This window comes from Bos mutus, chromosome 2 (assembly GCF_027580195.1).
Source record: "Bos mutus isolate GX-2022 chromosome 2, NWIPB_WYAK_1.1, whole genome shotgun sequence".
NCBI classification, from domain to species: domain Eukaryota; kingdom Metazoa; phylum Chordata; class Mammalia; order Artiodactyla; family Bovidae; genus Bos; species Bos mutus.
The window spans coordinates 46,430,674-46,444,723 of NC_091618.1; the positions used below are offsets into that span (position 1 = coordinate 46,430,674).

The 14,050-nt window shown below is 42.1% G+C and overlaps 1 protein-coding gene across 4 annotated transcripts in view; it reads right to left on the minus strand.

The window, feature by feature from the left end:
• LOC102283927 (aldehyde oxidase 2) overlaps positions 1–14,050 on the minus strand; it is a 77,955-nt gene that overhangs the window by 13,548 nt on the left and 50,357 nt on the right. For 3 of the 4 annotated variants that reach the window (XM_070388438.1, XM_070388426.1, XM_070388433.1), the window contains 8 exons: positions 11,345–11,440; positions 8,397–8,525; positions 6,596–6,670; positions 5,805–5,857; positions 4,159–4,273; positions 1,234–1,299; positions 935–1,123; positions 486–653 (listed from right to left, as the gene is read on the minus strand). In XM_070388438.1, coding sequence (XP_070244539.1) covers positions 486–653; positions 935–1,123; positions 1,234–1,299; positions 4,159–4,273; positions 5,805–5,857; positions 6,596–6,670; positions 8,397–8,525; positions 11,345–11,440 — 891 coding nt within the window. Of the gene's footprint in view, positions 1–485; positions 654–934; positions 1,124–1,233; positions 1,300–1,322; positions 2,174–4,158; positions 4,274–5,804; positions 5,858–6,595; positions 6,671–8,396; positions 8,526–11,344; positions 11,441–14,050 lie in introns of those variants that run through there. The other variant, XM_070388445.1, reaches the window with a different exon arrangement.

Here is a 14,050-nt window from a genome sequence, read left to right on the forward strand (position 1 = left end):
ATTGCCCATGGGGTGGGGTGGGAGGGAGGTTCAAGAGGGAGGGGACATATGTATACCTATGGCTGATTCATGTTGATGTATGGCAAAAACCAACACAATATTTAAAGCAATTATCCTTCAATTAAAAATAAATAAATTTAAAAACAGAAAAAAAAAAAAGGTTGCCCAGATGATTAAGTTACATAACAGATGGGGAAATGCTTTTCATAAAGTTTAAATTACTACATATACTAAAAGGTATTTGTGTGATTATTTTTATCATCTTATACTTGATGAGCTTGTATCTTATAATGTGCTCTTATAATTTGATGATAATTTACCCAAGTAAATTATATATAATTTATAATATAACATATATTTTGTATCTTATAAATTTTTATAATTTATATATAAGATTTATATATAATCTTATAATTTACCTGAGTAGTCTAAGATTCAAGATACAGAAAAATCACCTTTTAGGAAAATAAACAGTAATTCCATACCATTTCTGTGAACCGATCTGCACAGGCCATTCGAACCCATTCTGGAGTCGCTGGGCTCTTCACTGTGAAATCCTCAGCTATGTCTCTTTCTTTGCGAGCTGCAGCCACAGCATCAGTGATGGCAAAGAACACGGATGACCCCAGGAACATCCCAGACTCTCCCAGGCCCTGCAAGGAAGAACATTTGTTTTAGAGGCTTCTACACTAGACCATCAGCCACTGTAGGTGATGGGCAGGTCTTTTTCATCAACTCCTAGCACAGCATCTTACATAAAATAATTTTCAATAATTGTTTGTTGACTGACTGAGTGAGTGAAGCTTGCATACTCTTAGAAATCCTAGCATCACTTAAAATGTAAAAATCCTGTGTGGGTTAACTAGTTGTTCTACAGGAAAGGTAGTGTGTGTTTTTAAAAGCACATTGTGTAGTTGTAGGTTTGAATGCTTACCTTGGATGAATAGATGGTTAGTGGAGTTTGTGATGATGGCAACAAGGAGACATTAAATTCCTCTGGGACATCGCTGATGGTTGGAATTTTGTACTCATCTGGGCCTCGAGAGTACAGGACACCTTCTGGGGAATATTTCAGCTCTTCAGTGGTATAAAGGCCCATTCCCTGAATAAACGCACCTTCAATCTGAAGAGGGAAAATGCCAAGATCTGATATTGTGTGCTTTTCAGAAGGCCTTTACCGACCCCACAATGACTCTCAAAAAGAGGCATCCATCCAGGTGGGGCAGCACCTACCTGCCCAATATCGATGGCCGGATTTAGACTGCAGCAGGCATCCATGACGATGTCCGTTCTGATTTTCTGCCAAAATTAAAATTCAGTTCAGTTCAGTTGCTCAGTCATGTCCGACTCTTTGCAACCTCATGAACCGCAGCACGCCAGGCCTCCCTGTCCATCACCAACTCCTGGAGTCCACCCAAACCCATGTCCATCGAGTCAGTGATGCCATCCAACCGTCTCATCCTCTGTTGTCCCCTTCTCCTCCTGCCGTCAATCTTTCCTAGCATCAGGGTCTTTTCCAAGGAGTCAGTTTTTCTCATCAGGTGGCCAAAGTATTGGAGTTGCAGCTTCAACATCAGTCCCTCCAATGAACACCCAGGACCAATTTCCTTTAGGATAGACTGGTTGTATCTCCTTGCAGTCCAAGGGACTCTCAAGAGTCTTCTCCAACACCACAGTTCAAAAGCATCAATTCTTCAGCACTCAGCTTTCTTCACAGTCCAACTCTCACATCCATATATGACCACTGGAAAAACCATAGCTTTGACTAGACGGACCTTTGTTGGCAAAGTAATGTCTCTGCTTTTGAATATGCTATCTAGGTTGGTCATAACTTTCTTTCCAAGGAGTAAGCGTCTTTTAATTTCATGGCTGCAATCACCATCTGCAGTGATTTTGGAGCCCCCCAAAATAAAGTCTGACATTGTTTCCACTGTTCCCCATCTATTTGCCATGAAGTGATGGGACTGGGATGCCATGATCTTAGTTTTCTGAATGTTGAGCTTTAAGCCAACTTTTTCACTCTCCTCTTTCACCTTCATCAAGAGGCTCTTTAGTTCTTCACTTTCTGCCATAAGGGTGGTGTCATCTGTATATCTGAGGTTACTGATATTTCTCCCGGCAATCTTGATTCCAGCTTGTGCTTCCTCCAGCCCAGCATGTCTCATGATGTGCTCTGCATATAAGTTAAATAAGCAGGGTGACAATATACAGCCTTGATGTACTCCTTTTCCTATTTGGAACCAGTCTGATGTTCCATGTCCAGTTCTAACTATTGCTTCCTGACTTGCATATAGGTTTCTCAAGAGGCCCTGACCCTAAAAACTTGAATTAAAAATACTATTTTAGGGTTTATTCAAATGGTCCCAATTTATTCCAGGACTCTTGCTAGTTGATTAGCACTACATGGAACCCCATCAGCATTAGAGGTGGTAAGACAGCTACTAAGCTCTTCAAATTTAGTGCTAGGAGGACTGTTGATGATCCCAGAAGGTCTTCCGTTTTCATAGTTTTGGTTTATCTTAAGTGACTTTAAAGTCCATGATATGTGGGTGTGTCTGGGTATCACTTAGTAAATAAATGAGCCCGATTATTCATCAGATTCTGAAGCTGGATTTGTAATTAAAATCATGAGCTCATCTAAGCCTCATAATGGTTTGCTGTAGGTGGTATTGTTGCCATTTTACTGAGGAAATCATGTAGCCACAGTGGCATGTATGAATTTGGGGATTTGTAAGATCTTGGGTTTATTAAGGGTAACTGTTGAGACCAATTTACTTCCTTCCCTGAAAAACATCACACTAATCTGGCCCTTGTGTTGTGTTATTGGGCACGTGCACACAGATTGTGGAGACACCACACAAAGCCCTGCGTGTCTGTGATCCATCTCAGGAATATCTCTGGTACTACTGATCTCAGTACTACCTTGGGATAATTGACTTTGGGGAGATATCACATCACTATATGCTTTTAAAGCATTTACTCAAGACAGTTTACTAAATTACCTAGTCAGATAGATAACTTGATATCAATAACCTCAGATATGCAGATGGCAGCTTGTACACACTTATGACAGCAAAAAGGAACTAAAGAGCCTCTTGATGAAAGTGAAAGAGGAGAGTGAAAAAATGGCTTAAAACTCAACATTCAGAAAACTAAGATCATGGCATCCAGTCCCATTACTTCATGGCAAATAGATGGGAAAACAATGGAAGCAGTGGCAGACTTAATTTTTTTGGTCTCCAAAATCACTGCAGATGGTGACTGCAGCCATGAATTTAAAAGACACTTGCTCCTTGAAAGAAAAGCTATGACCAACCTGGACAGCATATTAAAAAGCAGAGACATTACTTTTCTGACAAAGGTCCACAGTCAAAGCTATGGTTTTCCATTAGTCAGGTATGGATGTGAGAGTTGGACTATAAAGAAAGCTGAGGGCCGAAGAATTGATGCTTTTGAACTGTGGTGTTACAGAAGACTCTTGAGAGTCCCTTGGACTGCAAGGAGATACAACCAGTCTATCCTAAAGGAAATCAGTCCTGAATATTCATTGAAAGGACTGATGCTGAAGCTGAAACTCCAATAATTTGGCCACCTGATGTGAAGAACTGACTCCTTGGAAAAGACCCTGATGCTGGGAAAGAGTGAAGGCAGGAGGAGAAGGGGATGACTGAGGATGAGATGGTTGGATGGCATCACCGACTCAATGGACATGAGTTTGAACAAGCTCTGGGAATTGGTGATGGACAGGCAAGCCTGAAGTGCTGCAGTCCACGGGGTTGCAAAGAGTAGGACACGACTGAGCGACTAAACTGAACTGAAATAGATAAATTGACCTTCCTTTAGGAATAGATCCTTTTTTTGACAGAAAAAAAACAAAACAAAATCCCCAAACCCCACAAAACTTTGGAATGTAATTTTGTCTGAAATAGAATAAAAAATTTAATGCATTTTAGGCTGTCATGAGCAATTCTTTCTCAACTACCTCTTTTTGAGTGGAAATTTAGGATAAAGCTGAATCTCTCGACATTCCCATGTAATTGAAAGAATCTTGTTCTTATTGTACAAGTATTACATAATGAAAGGGGGCTATTAATGTAAACACATTTTGTTGTTGTTGTCGTTCTAACTTGCCAAGAGGAAAGCTGTCAAATGACTTACTTTGTGAGCTCCTGTCAGGCAGTCAATTTCAACCTCAGAACAGGCAGCTCCATAGACATAGTAGGGGAAAGGGTCTCCCTCTCCCTTCTCCCAGTCCATGAAGGCCTTGTAGCCCCTGATGGAAGAAATAAAGTCCTTTAGCTTGGGAGGGGGGTGCAAACAATATTGATTTGTTTTAAAAGTTACCAAAATTTTCATTAGCATTTTATTTGATTGATGTTGATTGTGACCGCCTTTTAAGCTCAATTAAACTGCTACCTGTGTTTGCAATCTAGCTTGTTACAGGAACCCTAACATTTGCCTCCATTTTTAAAGAGGAAATGCTTTGTGCTCAAGTTAGGATGCCAAAAAAGGAGAAACCAACAAACTATTTCACTTGCTCCGGACCTCACTGTATCTTGAGGAATTAAGATTTGAGTTTTAGATCTGCACACTGAAAACCTCAACTGATTTTATTAGGATTCCCAGAATCCGGGAAGTGACTGCTACGCTGCTAGGCCTTTTCAGTCGTGTCTGACTCTTTGTGAGGGACCCCTAGATTGTGCTAACTGAACTCATAAGGAACTGATGGTAATACAGGGCTGGTGAAAAAGGGCAGGTAATTCAATGTGTTGTTAATGGAAGATGGACCCAGCTAGAGGGCTGATCTGCCCTTTTGTTGGGTAGATGAAATCAGGAATTTGGAACTCATTATGTACAGGGCATTGGGCTGGCTGTTACCTCCTTTCTTCATGAGATTTTCTGTGTGTGTGTGTGTGTTAGTTTGTTTCATTTGATTGTAAAACTAATGTCAATACTTCCTGCATTTGACAATCAGCTCTCCTCTGTGTGTGTGCTTCCCTGGTGGTTCAGCAGTAAAGAATCTGCCTGCAACACAGGAGACACAGGAAATGCTGGTTGGATTCCTGGGTTGGAAAGATCTTCTGGAGGAGGGCATGGCAACCCACTTCAGCATTCTTGCCTGGAGAATTGCATGGACTGAGAAACCTGGAGGGCTACTGTCCATAGGGTTGCAAAGAGTTGGACATGACTGAAGCGACTGAGCACTCACATATGCTCCTTTTCGTGTTTTGTTTAATTAACATGCATCTACTGAGGGCCTTCACTGCCAGCCACTGCACCAATGATGAGTGGTGATCACCATCCTATCCGTCTCTCCATCTCTCTTGCTTTGTTACCAATAATAGAGCCCATTCAAAATTTTTTCTCCTCAGCGGATACACTAACAATTTCCTTCTGATTGAGTTCAGAAGTCAAATTAAGCATCTTATCCATCTCTCTTGCCCAGAAAGGAGCTTCAAAATAGAAAGGTTTTATGATAAAGGGAAGGAGATTTGTAAAACTGAGTTGCAACTTATTTCTAATGGTATCTTCTTACTACTCATGGTAAGGAATAGTAAATAATGATTAGATGTTACAATTCATATTTGTTTATTTATTTTTACAAATTAGGGATATTTTTATTATTTACTATTTCTTTGAACATAGCTCAAAGGCCTATGTGAAATCATGGAATTTGGAGCCTAGAGGGAACCTTAAGGACCACAAAATAAAAATTTATTTTACAAATGAGGGAACTGAGGCCCAGAGTGATTTGATGGCCTCATATTTTCTTAGCCAGGTCAAGGCATTATTGTAATTTTTACCTGAAGTATCCAGTAGCTGAAAGACTGATTCTTTGTTCAAAAGCAGCTTCTATCTGCAGAATGGGCATATTTAGTCAGAATAAGATAAACATACCATCTGAGAGGGGAAAATGAAAATATTCTATACACCAAAATTGACATTTGAAAATTGTTACTGGTGCTTTGTTACCAATAATAGGACCTATCCTAATATTTTTGCTCCTCAGCTGGTATACTAACAATCTCCTTCTGACTGAGTTCAGAAATCTAAATTAAGCAAATAAAATGGAATCTTGCTGCACATCATGATATAGGGGCTTAGTTCTCAAGGTATTTACAGCTTCATTTCTAAGTGTTAGAACTCTAGCCAATGTGTGTGCCAGTGTGAGATAATTGTTTTAATGAAATAAGATATAGGACATTGTAAAGTTGGATGAAGCAAGTCATTTCCCCTGAGGCATATTCACAGTTAGGCTTTTTTGTTTTCTTCCTCCCTACTTAAAGCATCACCTTTTTATGGCTTAGGAAGGCTCAGTCTTTTCCTCTTTCTTATTTAGGAAGAGAGGGTAAGTCTCTGGTAATTCTTCACACACTTCTGTTCCTCCTCTCAGCGATGCTGTTTCCTGTGCTCTGACCCCACTAATGCCTGGGATAGTTCACAAAGCAGCCATCTCAGCCAGGTAATCCCGCCCTCTCCCACAGCCACCTGCTCCTAGGACTGAGTCTACATGGGGCAGCTATGCACTACCATAGCACTCTCAGCACTGGTGTGGACTACTTTCTCATTTGTAGTGACGGAGTGGAACACTTACCCATTCTTCCCAGGTACCTTCTGGATTTTTCTTAATGATGGGCTCAAGGCGTTTCAGAAGGATCTGACAAGCATTCTTAAAGGAGTAAAGAAGTGAATGCTCATTAGAGAAGACTGGAGGTTAGGATTTGAAAGAATATTGAAAGAATTTGAAAATAATTTGAAAGAATATTGGTGGATAATTAACCAGTTCAGTGAATGCTTATGAAGTGCTTGACACTGACACAGTGGGAACTCAGGGATGGTATCACACCACTCCTGACCTTGAGGAGAGTATCTTTTATAGAGAGTGCTTTCTCTTCCTCATTCATTTCCTGTGAAAATATGGGCTCAGTTGAATTTCTACTTTCAGATCCCCTTTCTAAGAATATTCATGTTCTTAATTCCTTCTCCGTTTTTTTCTAACCCTAACCTTCTTTCATATTTTTTTTAGCCATTACGATCAGTGGAACAAAATTATTTTCATTCAAATTTGTGCTTTTCAGTCTATAACAATGATATGCCAGTATCCCTCTGGGTCTGAAATATTGTTCAACTCTCTGTCTGTCCTTTTATCCCTCTGTCTGTTCATCCATCCACCACCAAACTACTTCAGTTAAGGCATTGGCTTTGAGTATGAAGTGAGAAAATAAATTTGTTTTTGTAATAAGCTAGATCGACAAAGTTTCTGATTCTTGATACAGAAACCTAAAACCGTAGAAGACAAATGCATAGTTTGGGCTGACACCCACCATACACACTGAGCAGTTCTTGCTTTGTGTTTGATTCTACCTAAAATTGGATCTCATGAATTTGAGGTTTCCCAACTTGTTCTGAGCAAAATGAGTCTATTTTTTGAGTCTTTGGAGATGTCTCCACAATGATAAGATGGATTTGAAAGTGGTCTCTTTTGGTAGCATAATTGCAGTGTCCTGGGAGTAAGGACATATGTCTCCCCTCAATGTCCCAGTGGAAAAAGTGGACAGTTTATAACAGAAACATGAAAAATAGATATTACTTCAAAAATATATGCAGTAAGATCTTTGAATTAAGAAATATGAAGTCATCATTCTATTCTGAATTAGTGAAGATTTATCTTTTTATACATCATTTAGAAAAATAAGTACAAAGAAAAAGGAAGTACTGAGGTAGAATTCTTACTGATGCAGAAACTTTAATTGCAGCATGTCTACCTGGCTGGGCTTCTGCTTGCCTACCTGCCTGTAAGAACTTGCTTACAGGAAACTTGCACAGGTCTGCACTATGCAGTACCCAGATTTCTTCTTTCTGTATCTCCCAGGGACAGAGACTGTTTGCCAACATCTACTCCTCCATAGAGCTGGGCCTATGGTTTCCCACTGCTCTAAATTTCCCCAGCCTCCCTTGTTGTTGGACTTTGCCTGAGGCTGTTCTGCTAATGCATGCTGAGGGGAAGTGACTTGTATTCCTCCCAGGTTTTCCCCCATGCTCTTTCCCTTCTCTGGCTCACTCAAGTGATGACACTCTGGGCAATCTTGAAAGCCACATGTTGAAGATGGAGGAACTGCCATCAATCTGGGTGCTCAAATGACCAAATATTCCTTCTGCAGTATTATACACACACAAAAAAAGAACTTTTGTTGTGTTGGAGTCATTATATTCTGGGTCTATTTGTCATCTCAGTTTAGGTCCAACTAACACACTCTCCAGGCATTTTGGTGATCCCAAGCCTACATTCTGTGACACAGATGACTTCTCTGAAGCCAACCACTGTGCCTGTATCCAGTTACGAAAACCAGAGATGTGGAGAAAGCACCCAGGGAAAGACAGACAGAAGGAAGCACCTGCACGGCTTTGCCATTGATATCTGCTCCGACAGATGCTGCTGTAGCGATTGTATTAGGCACCATGGCGGTACTTGTTTCACAGATGTGCAAGTGAGACATGGGTATTTTTAATTCACGGCTGGCCACCTATGAGAAAAAGAAATAATTTTAAACCTGGTAAGACCTTCTTTTTAAGACTTGAGTCATTCTTTTTCTTAGTTAAAATTTTATTTTTATTACATCCACAATATCCTCTAAAGCCTAACATAATGCATTTATAACAATTAAAACCACTTTTTAGTAAGACCTCATGCTAATTTTTGAAGCGTTTTCTTGGTAATATTCCACAGCAGTTCTTCAATTCAAATTTAGTGTACTTAGGATGTTAAGGATTTCCTATTTTCTAAATTTTGCATGTGTAGAGAATAGGCCAAGTTGAGATTATTCAGATTAACTTGGTGACAGTGGCAGGAAGAGAGATAGAAATTAAATTGATTGATTCAGAGTTTGGTCTTAAGTCTGTTGGTACCGGTATCAGATGAACTTGGAAGGACTGTGAGGGCCTGTCTCGCCCTAGTTCCCACCTTCAGTTCAGTGCTTTTAAAAAATATGTATTATTTCGTTGTGGCACATCAGACCTTTGGTTGCAGCACGCAAACTCTTAGTAGCAGCATGTATGGAGTCTTAGCCACTGGACCACCGGGGAAGTGCCCCCAGTTTAACTTTAGCTTCCTCCTTCTTTTCTTCTGGGGCTCCCCAGGTGGTGCAGGGGTGAAGAATTCATCTGCTAATGCAGGAGATGCAAAAGACTCCAGTTCAATTCTTGGATTGGGAAGATCCTCTGGAGGAGGAAATGGCAACCCACTCCAGTATTCTTGCCTGGGAAATCCCATGGACAGAGGAGCCTGGGGGGCTACAGTCCATGGGGTCGCAAAGAGTCAGACAAGACTGAGCTCATATGTCATGTCACTCTTTTTTTCTATTTGTTTCCACCTGATTATACTCCTCTAGTGTGTGCTGTTCAGTCTTCCTTTTCTGTTATTTTCGTTCCAGTTTCTCTAGCGGACACATATGGCAATGAAGATGTTTAACCAAGAAGAAATGAGAAAGAAAGAGAGGTAAGGAAGAAAAAAACGTTATTTTGGCTGATATTATTTTTTAGTTTTTGCAAAAAGGCTTTTTCTAAATGTCTGCAGGTATGAACCTATTCATACTTGCTAATCTTCAAACTAATATTATTCAGGACTGAATTTTTCCAGAAAGATGCAAAATGAGAAAAAAAAGGGGACAATTTGATTAATTCTTGGTGATGAAAATCCAAAAGGAATTTATTGGTTCACACACCTGGGAAGGATGGAGGAGTTAGTGTCATGTATATCTGTGTCTAGGGGCTTTGTGGTCTCATTCAGTTCCCCTCACAGTCTTTCACAGTCTTTCTATGATAATGGCCATGTTATTTCCAACCGTAGATGAGTTTCATCTTTGGCACAGAATTGCCCCTGACAACTCCTGGCCTAAGCACAGTGGCTAAGCAACCACAAGGGAAAAATAGTTCCTTTCTCCTGGCATCTACACAGCACCCCAGGAAAGGATGCCGATTAGATTTGCTCGGCCATGTCTTTTTCCCAGACCGATCTCTGCAGCCAGCAGGGTTCAGGAACCATGCCTGGCCAGACCAGGGGCCTATGTCTATATCTGTGGCAGGTGTTGAGGCAAGGAGGGGGATGAGGTTAAAAGGTAACAGAATTGAGGTGTCCTTCAAAACTACATAGAGTTTGGGAGAGGTATTCCAAAGGAGCTGAGGGACTGAATGGTCAAAAGTTGCAGGTGTGCACTATAACAATCTAGTAAATTATACATAAATCCCTATTAGCTCAGCTGGTAAAGAATCCGCCTGCAATGCACGAGACCCTGGTTCGATCCCCAGGTTAGAAAGATCTCCTGGAGAAAGGATAGGCTACCCACTCTAGTATTCTTGGGCTTCCCTGGTGACTCAGACAGTAAAGAATCTGCCTGAAATGCGGGACACCTGGGTTCTGAGTTCGATCCTTGAATAGGGAAGATCCTCTGGAGAAGGGAATAGCTACCCACTCCAGTATTCTTGCCTAGAAAATTCCAATGGACAGAGGAGCCTGGCATGCCACAGTTCATGGGATCGTGAAGAGTCTGAGACATGACTGACTGACTTTCAGTTTCACAGTTAAATTTATTCAATTTAAAGTATTATTTTTTCTTTCTTTTGGGGCTATGTCTTCCTACTTTGTATATATGTGTGTGTGTTACATATCTTTTAAAAATTATAGGATGATGACAGTTGATGAACTATTTGTCCCTGATGGTCAAAACAATATATTAGCCACCCAATATTATTGTCCAGACTTTAAAAATTATACATACTGGTCTCAAAATAGAAAAGTTGAGAAACCTCCCACTCTGGATAAACCTGCATGTGTACCCACAACAGTGCTGTCAATTCAGTTCAGTCGCTCAGTCGTGTCCGACTCTTTGCGACCCCATGGACTGCAGCATGCCAGGCCTCCCTGTCCATCACCAACTCCTGGAGCTTGCTCAAACTCATGTCCATCGAGTCGGTGATGCCATCCAACCACCTCATCCTCTGTCGTCCCCTTCTCCTCCTGCCATCAATCTTTCCCAGCATCAGGGTCTTTTCCAAGGAGTCAGTTCTTCGCATCAGGTGGCCAAAGTACTGAGTGCTCTGCAGGCCCACCAATGGTGTTTTCACTAAGAACCACCTCTGTCCATAAACCCTGGCCAAGCTCCAGGAATGTTTGTACACGTGTTGATTTCTACCACCTCTGCCATTCTAGCTGGCATGTAAGAAGTTTTTCAACTTAATAGTCAAGATCTTAGGGTGCACGTACAGGGGGTTGTCATTAACTCTAAAATTAGTGCCAAAAGTCAGTCATGTCAACAGTGTATAGAGAGATGAATTTTATTTCCCTCACCTGCAGCATTTTGGTGTGAATACCTTGTCCCAGTTCGTTGCCTCCATGTGTGACCAATACAGACCCGTCAGTGTAAATATGAACCAGCGCAGCTGCCTAGAGAAACAACACAGAAGGTACAACTTAGTGCAAGTCAGCGTTTAGGGAGGTTCAGTGTCAGAACTGAGGTGGTGAGACGCCAAGCTCACAGAGTGGCGAGGGTCAGAGAGATAGCTTTCCTGGTAGGACACTGAAGTGCTAAAGTCGCCCATAAAGAACATTCCTACTGAGCCTGGTTTCAGTGGGAGCCCCTTTGGATACCTTGGGAGTTGTGAGTATTGGTTCCAACTATTTGAAAGCCTCTTCTCCACTTCGATTCTCTGGCTGACCACTCAGCCAGCTTCTGAAACATTGCAGGTTTGCACAGATTACGTGCCGACCTGTGCTCAGCTCGGTGTGTAGAGATGAATAAGATGTGGTTCTTCCTCAAGTAGCTCACAGTGTAGTGGGAGGACAGGCTGGAGAGTGAGTCATTGTGAGCAATGTTCTGTGAGATAATGGACATGGCAGAGGGGCCCTGGGAGAGCAGATCCAGATGCTTCTGTGGAGCCTGGGAACATGCTGTGCTCATACTCAGTCACTCAGTTGCGACCCTATGGACTGTAGCCTGCTGGCTCCTCTGTCCATGGGGTTCTCCAGGCAAGAATACTGGAGTGAGTTGCTATGCCCTCTTCCAGAGCCTCTTCCCCACCCAAGGATCTAACCTGCATCTTCTGTGGCTTCTGCATTGACAGGCAGATTCCTTACCACTGAGCCCGGGAAGGGTGCCCCTAAATGACCACTGAATGGAATCAGAGGGAAGAGGGGTTCACCACTGGGTAAGGTGGGCAAAAGATCCCCACTGTGTGTCAGGGAAAACTGGCTCCTGACTACAGTATGAGGACCTTTGGGATTTGGTCTCTAGAACTTTCCCAGATTCAGCTCTGTCTTTTCCCTCCTTGTTTCCAAGCCTGACAACTGCTCCTTGCCGACCTGTGTTCTTGCTGATGTGGTTCTCTCTTCCTGGCCTCTTCCCTGGCCTTCAGACCTCCGGCCTGTTCTGTGAAGATGTCCCTGAACCCTTCTTATTCCCCCTGGGAAGGATCAGTCACCCCTCCTTGGCACGTCCTCTTATGGGGGTGCACTGGGTTGAATAGTGTCCCTGCCTATACCCCCAATTCATGTCCACCTGGAACCTCAGAATGTAACCTTGTTTGGAGACAGAGTCTGTAAAGGTGTAATTAGTCAAGATGAGGTCATACTGGATTAGAAAATGAAAAAAACGTGAAAGTGTTAGTCACTCAGTTATGTCCAACTCTTTGCAACTCCGTGGACTGTAGCCTGCCAGGCCCCTCTGTCCATGGAATTCTCCAGGCAAGAATATTGGAGTGGGTAGCCATTCCCTTCTCCAGGGGAATCTTCCCCACCCAGGGATTGAAACTGAGCTTCCCACATGGCAGGCAGATTCTTTACTGTCTGAGCCACTACAGACACCCATTCTGGATGAAGGTGGACCCTACATTCATTGAGTAGTGTCCTCATAAGAAGGTCATGTGAAGATGGAGGCAGAGACTGGAGTTCTGCAGCCACAAGCCAAGAAACTCCAGGAACCCCCAGAAGCTGGAGGAGGCAAGAAAGGAGTCTTCCCTGGAGCCTTCAGAAGGCCTTGCTGACACCTGGAGTTTGCAGTTCTAGCCCCTAGAACTGAGAGAACAAACGTGTCATTTTAAGCCACCAAGCTCGTGGTTCTTTGTTACAGCAGCCATGGGAAATGAACACGAGCATGACAGGCTCTTCTCTGAGTGTCTCTCAGAGGAGGGAGCCCTGGTCTGGCTCATCTCCGAGTGCTGTAGAGAACTCTGAGCAGGTCTGAATCACAGAGACACTAAATGTGTATTTGTTAAACTGGACGAATGGAAATGTGGCATTTTCCTTTCCAGGAGGAGGAGGAATTGGGACTTTAATCTGTTCATGTCTGGAGATGCCCAGAGGCCCAGGGTGGCTTGGAGCAGCTCCAGAGCACTGAAGCTTGTGGGTGCTAATAATAGTACTTATTCACTGTGGGCCCATTGACTCTGAGGACAGTGCTTCTCATACCTAATTGAGAGAGTGAGTGTTCCAGCTTTGTGAGTCATCAGCTGACCTGGAATAACACACTTCAACTCCCAAGCAGATGATTCTCGGGTGCCTCAATTTAGAACTCTGTGGGGAAGCTGGGGGCCTTTCAAATGGAGACAGTCAGTGCTTGATTGAAAGCTGGTTTTTTTTGTAGCAAGATGAGAAATTTGCTCGCATGGATGATGGTAGAGAGTAGGATATGAGGGCCATACAAGTGAGAGGAGATGTAGTATAATAAAAAATAAATATGAAGCACAAGGATATATTATACAATATGGGGAGTATAGCCAATATTTTATAGTAACTATAAATGGAGTGTAACCTTTCATATTGTGAATCATTATACTGTATACCTGTTAAGTATTGTGCAGCAACTATACTTAAATAATAATCCCCCTTTCCCCAATAATAAAATAAAAATTAATAAAATAAAAAATAATAATCCCCCTTTCCCCAAAACTGTAGTCTTTGGCCCTGGTTCTTGGTACAGAACTCTTAAAACCCTTGGAATTTATTGTCTTCTATATGCTCATGGGATGGGTCATGGAGGGAATCTAAATAATTTCAAAA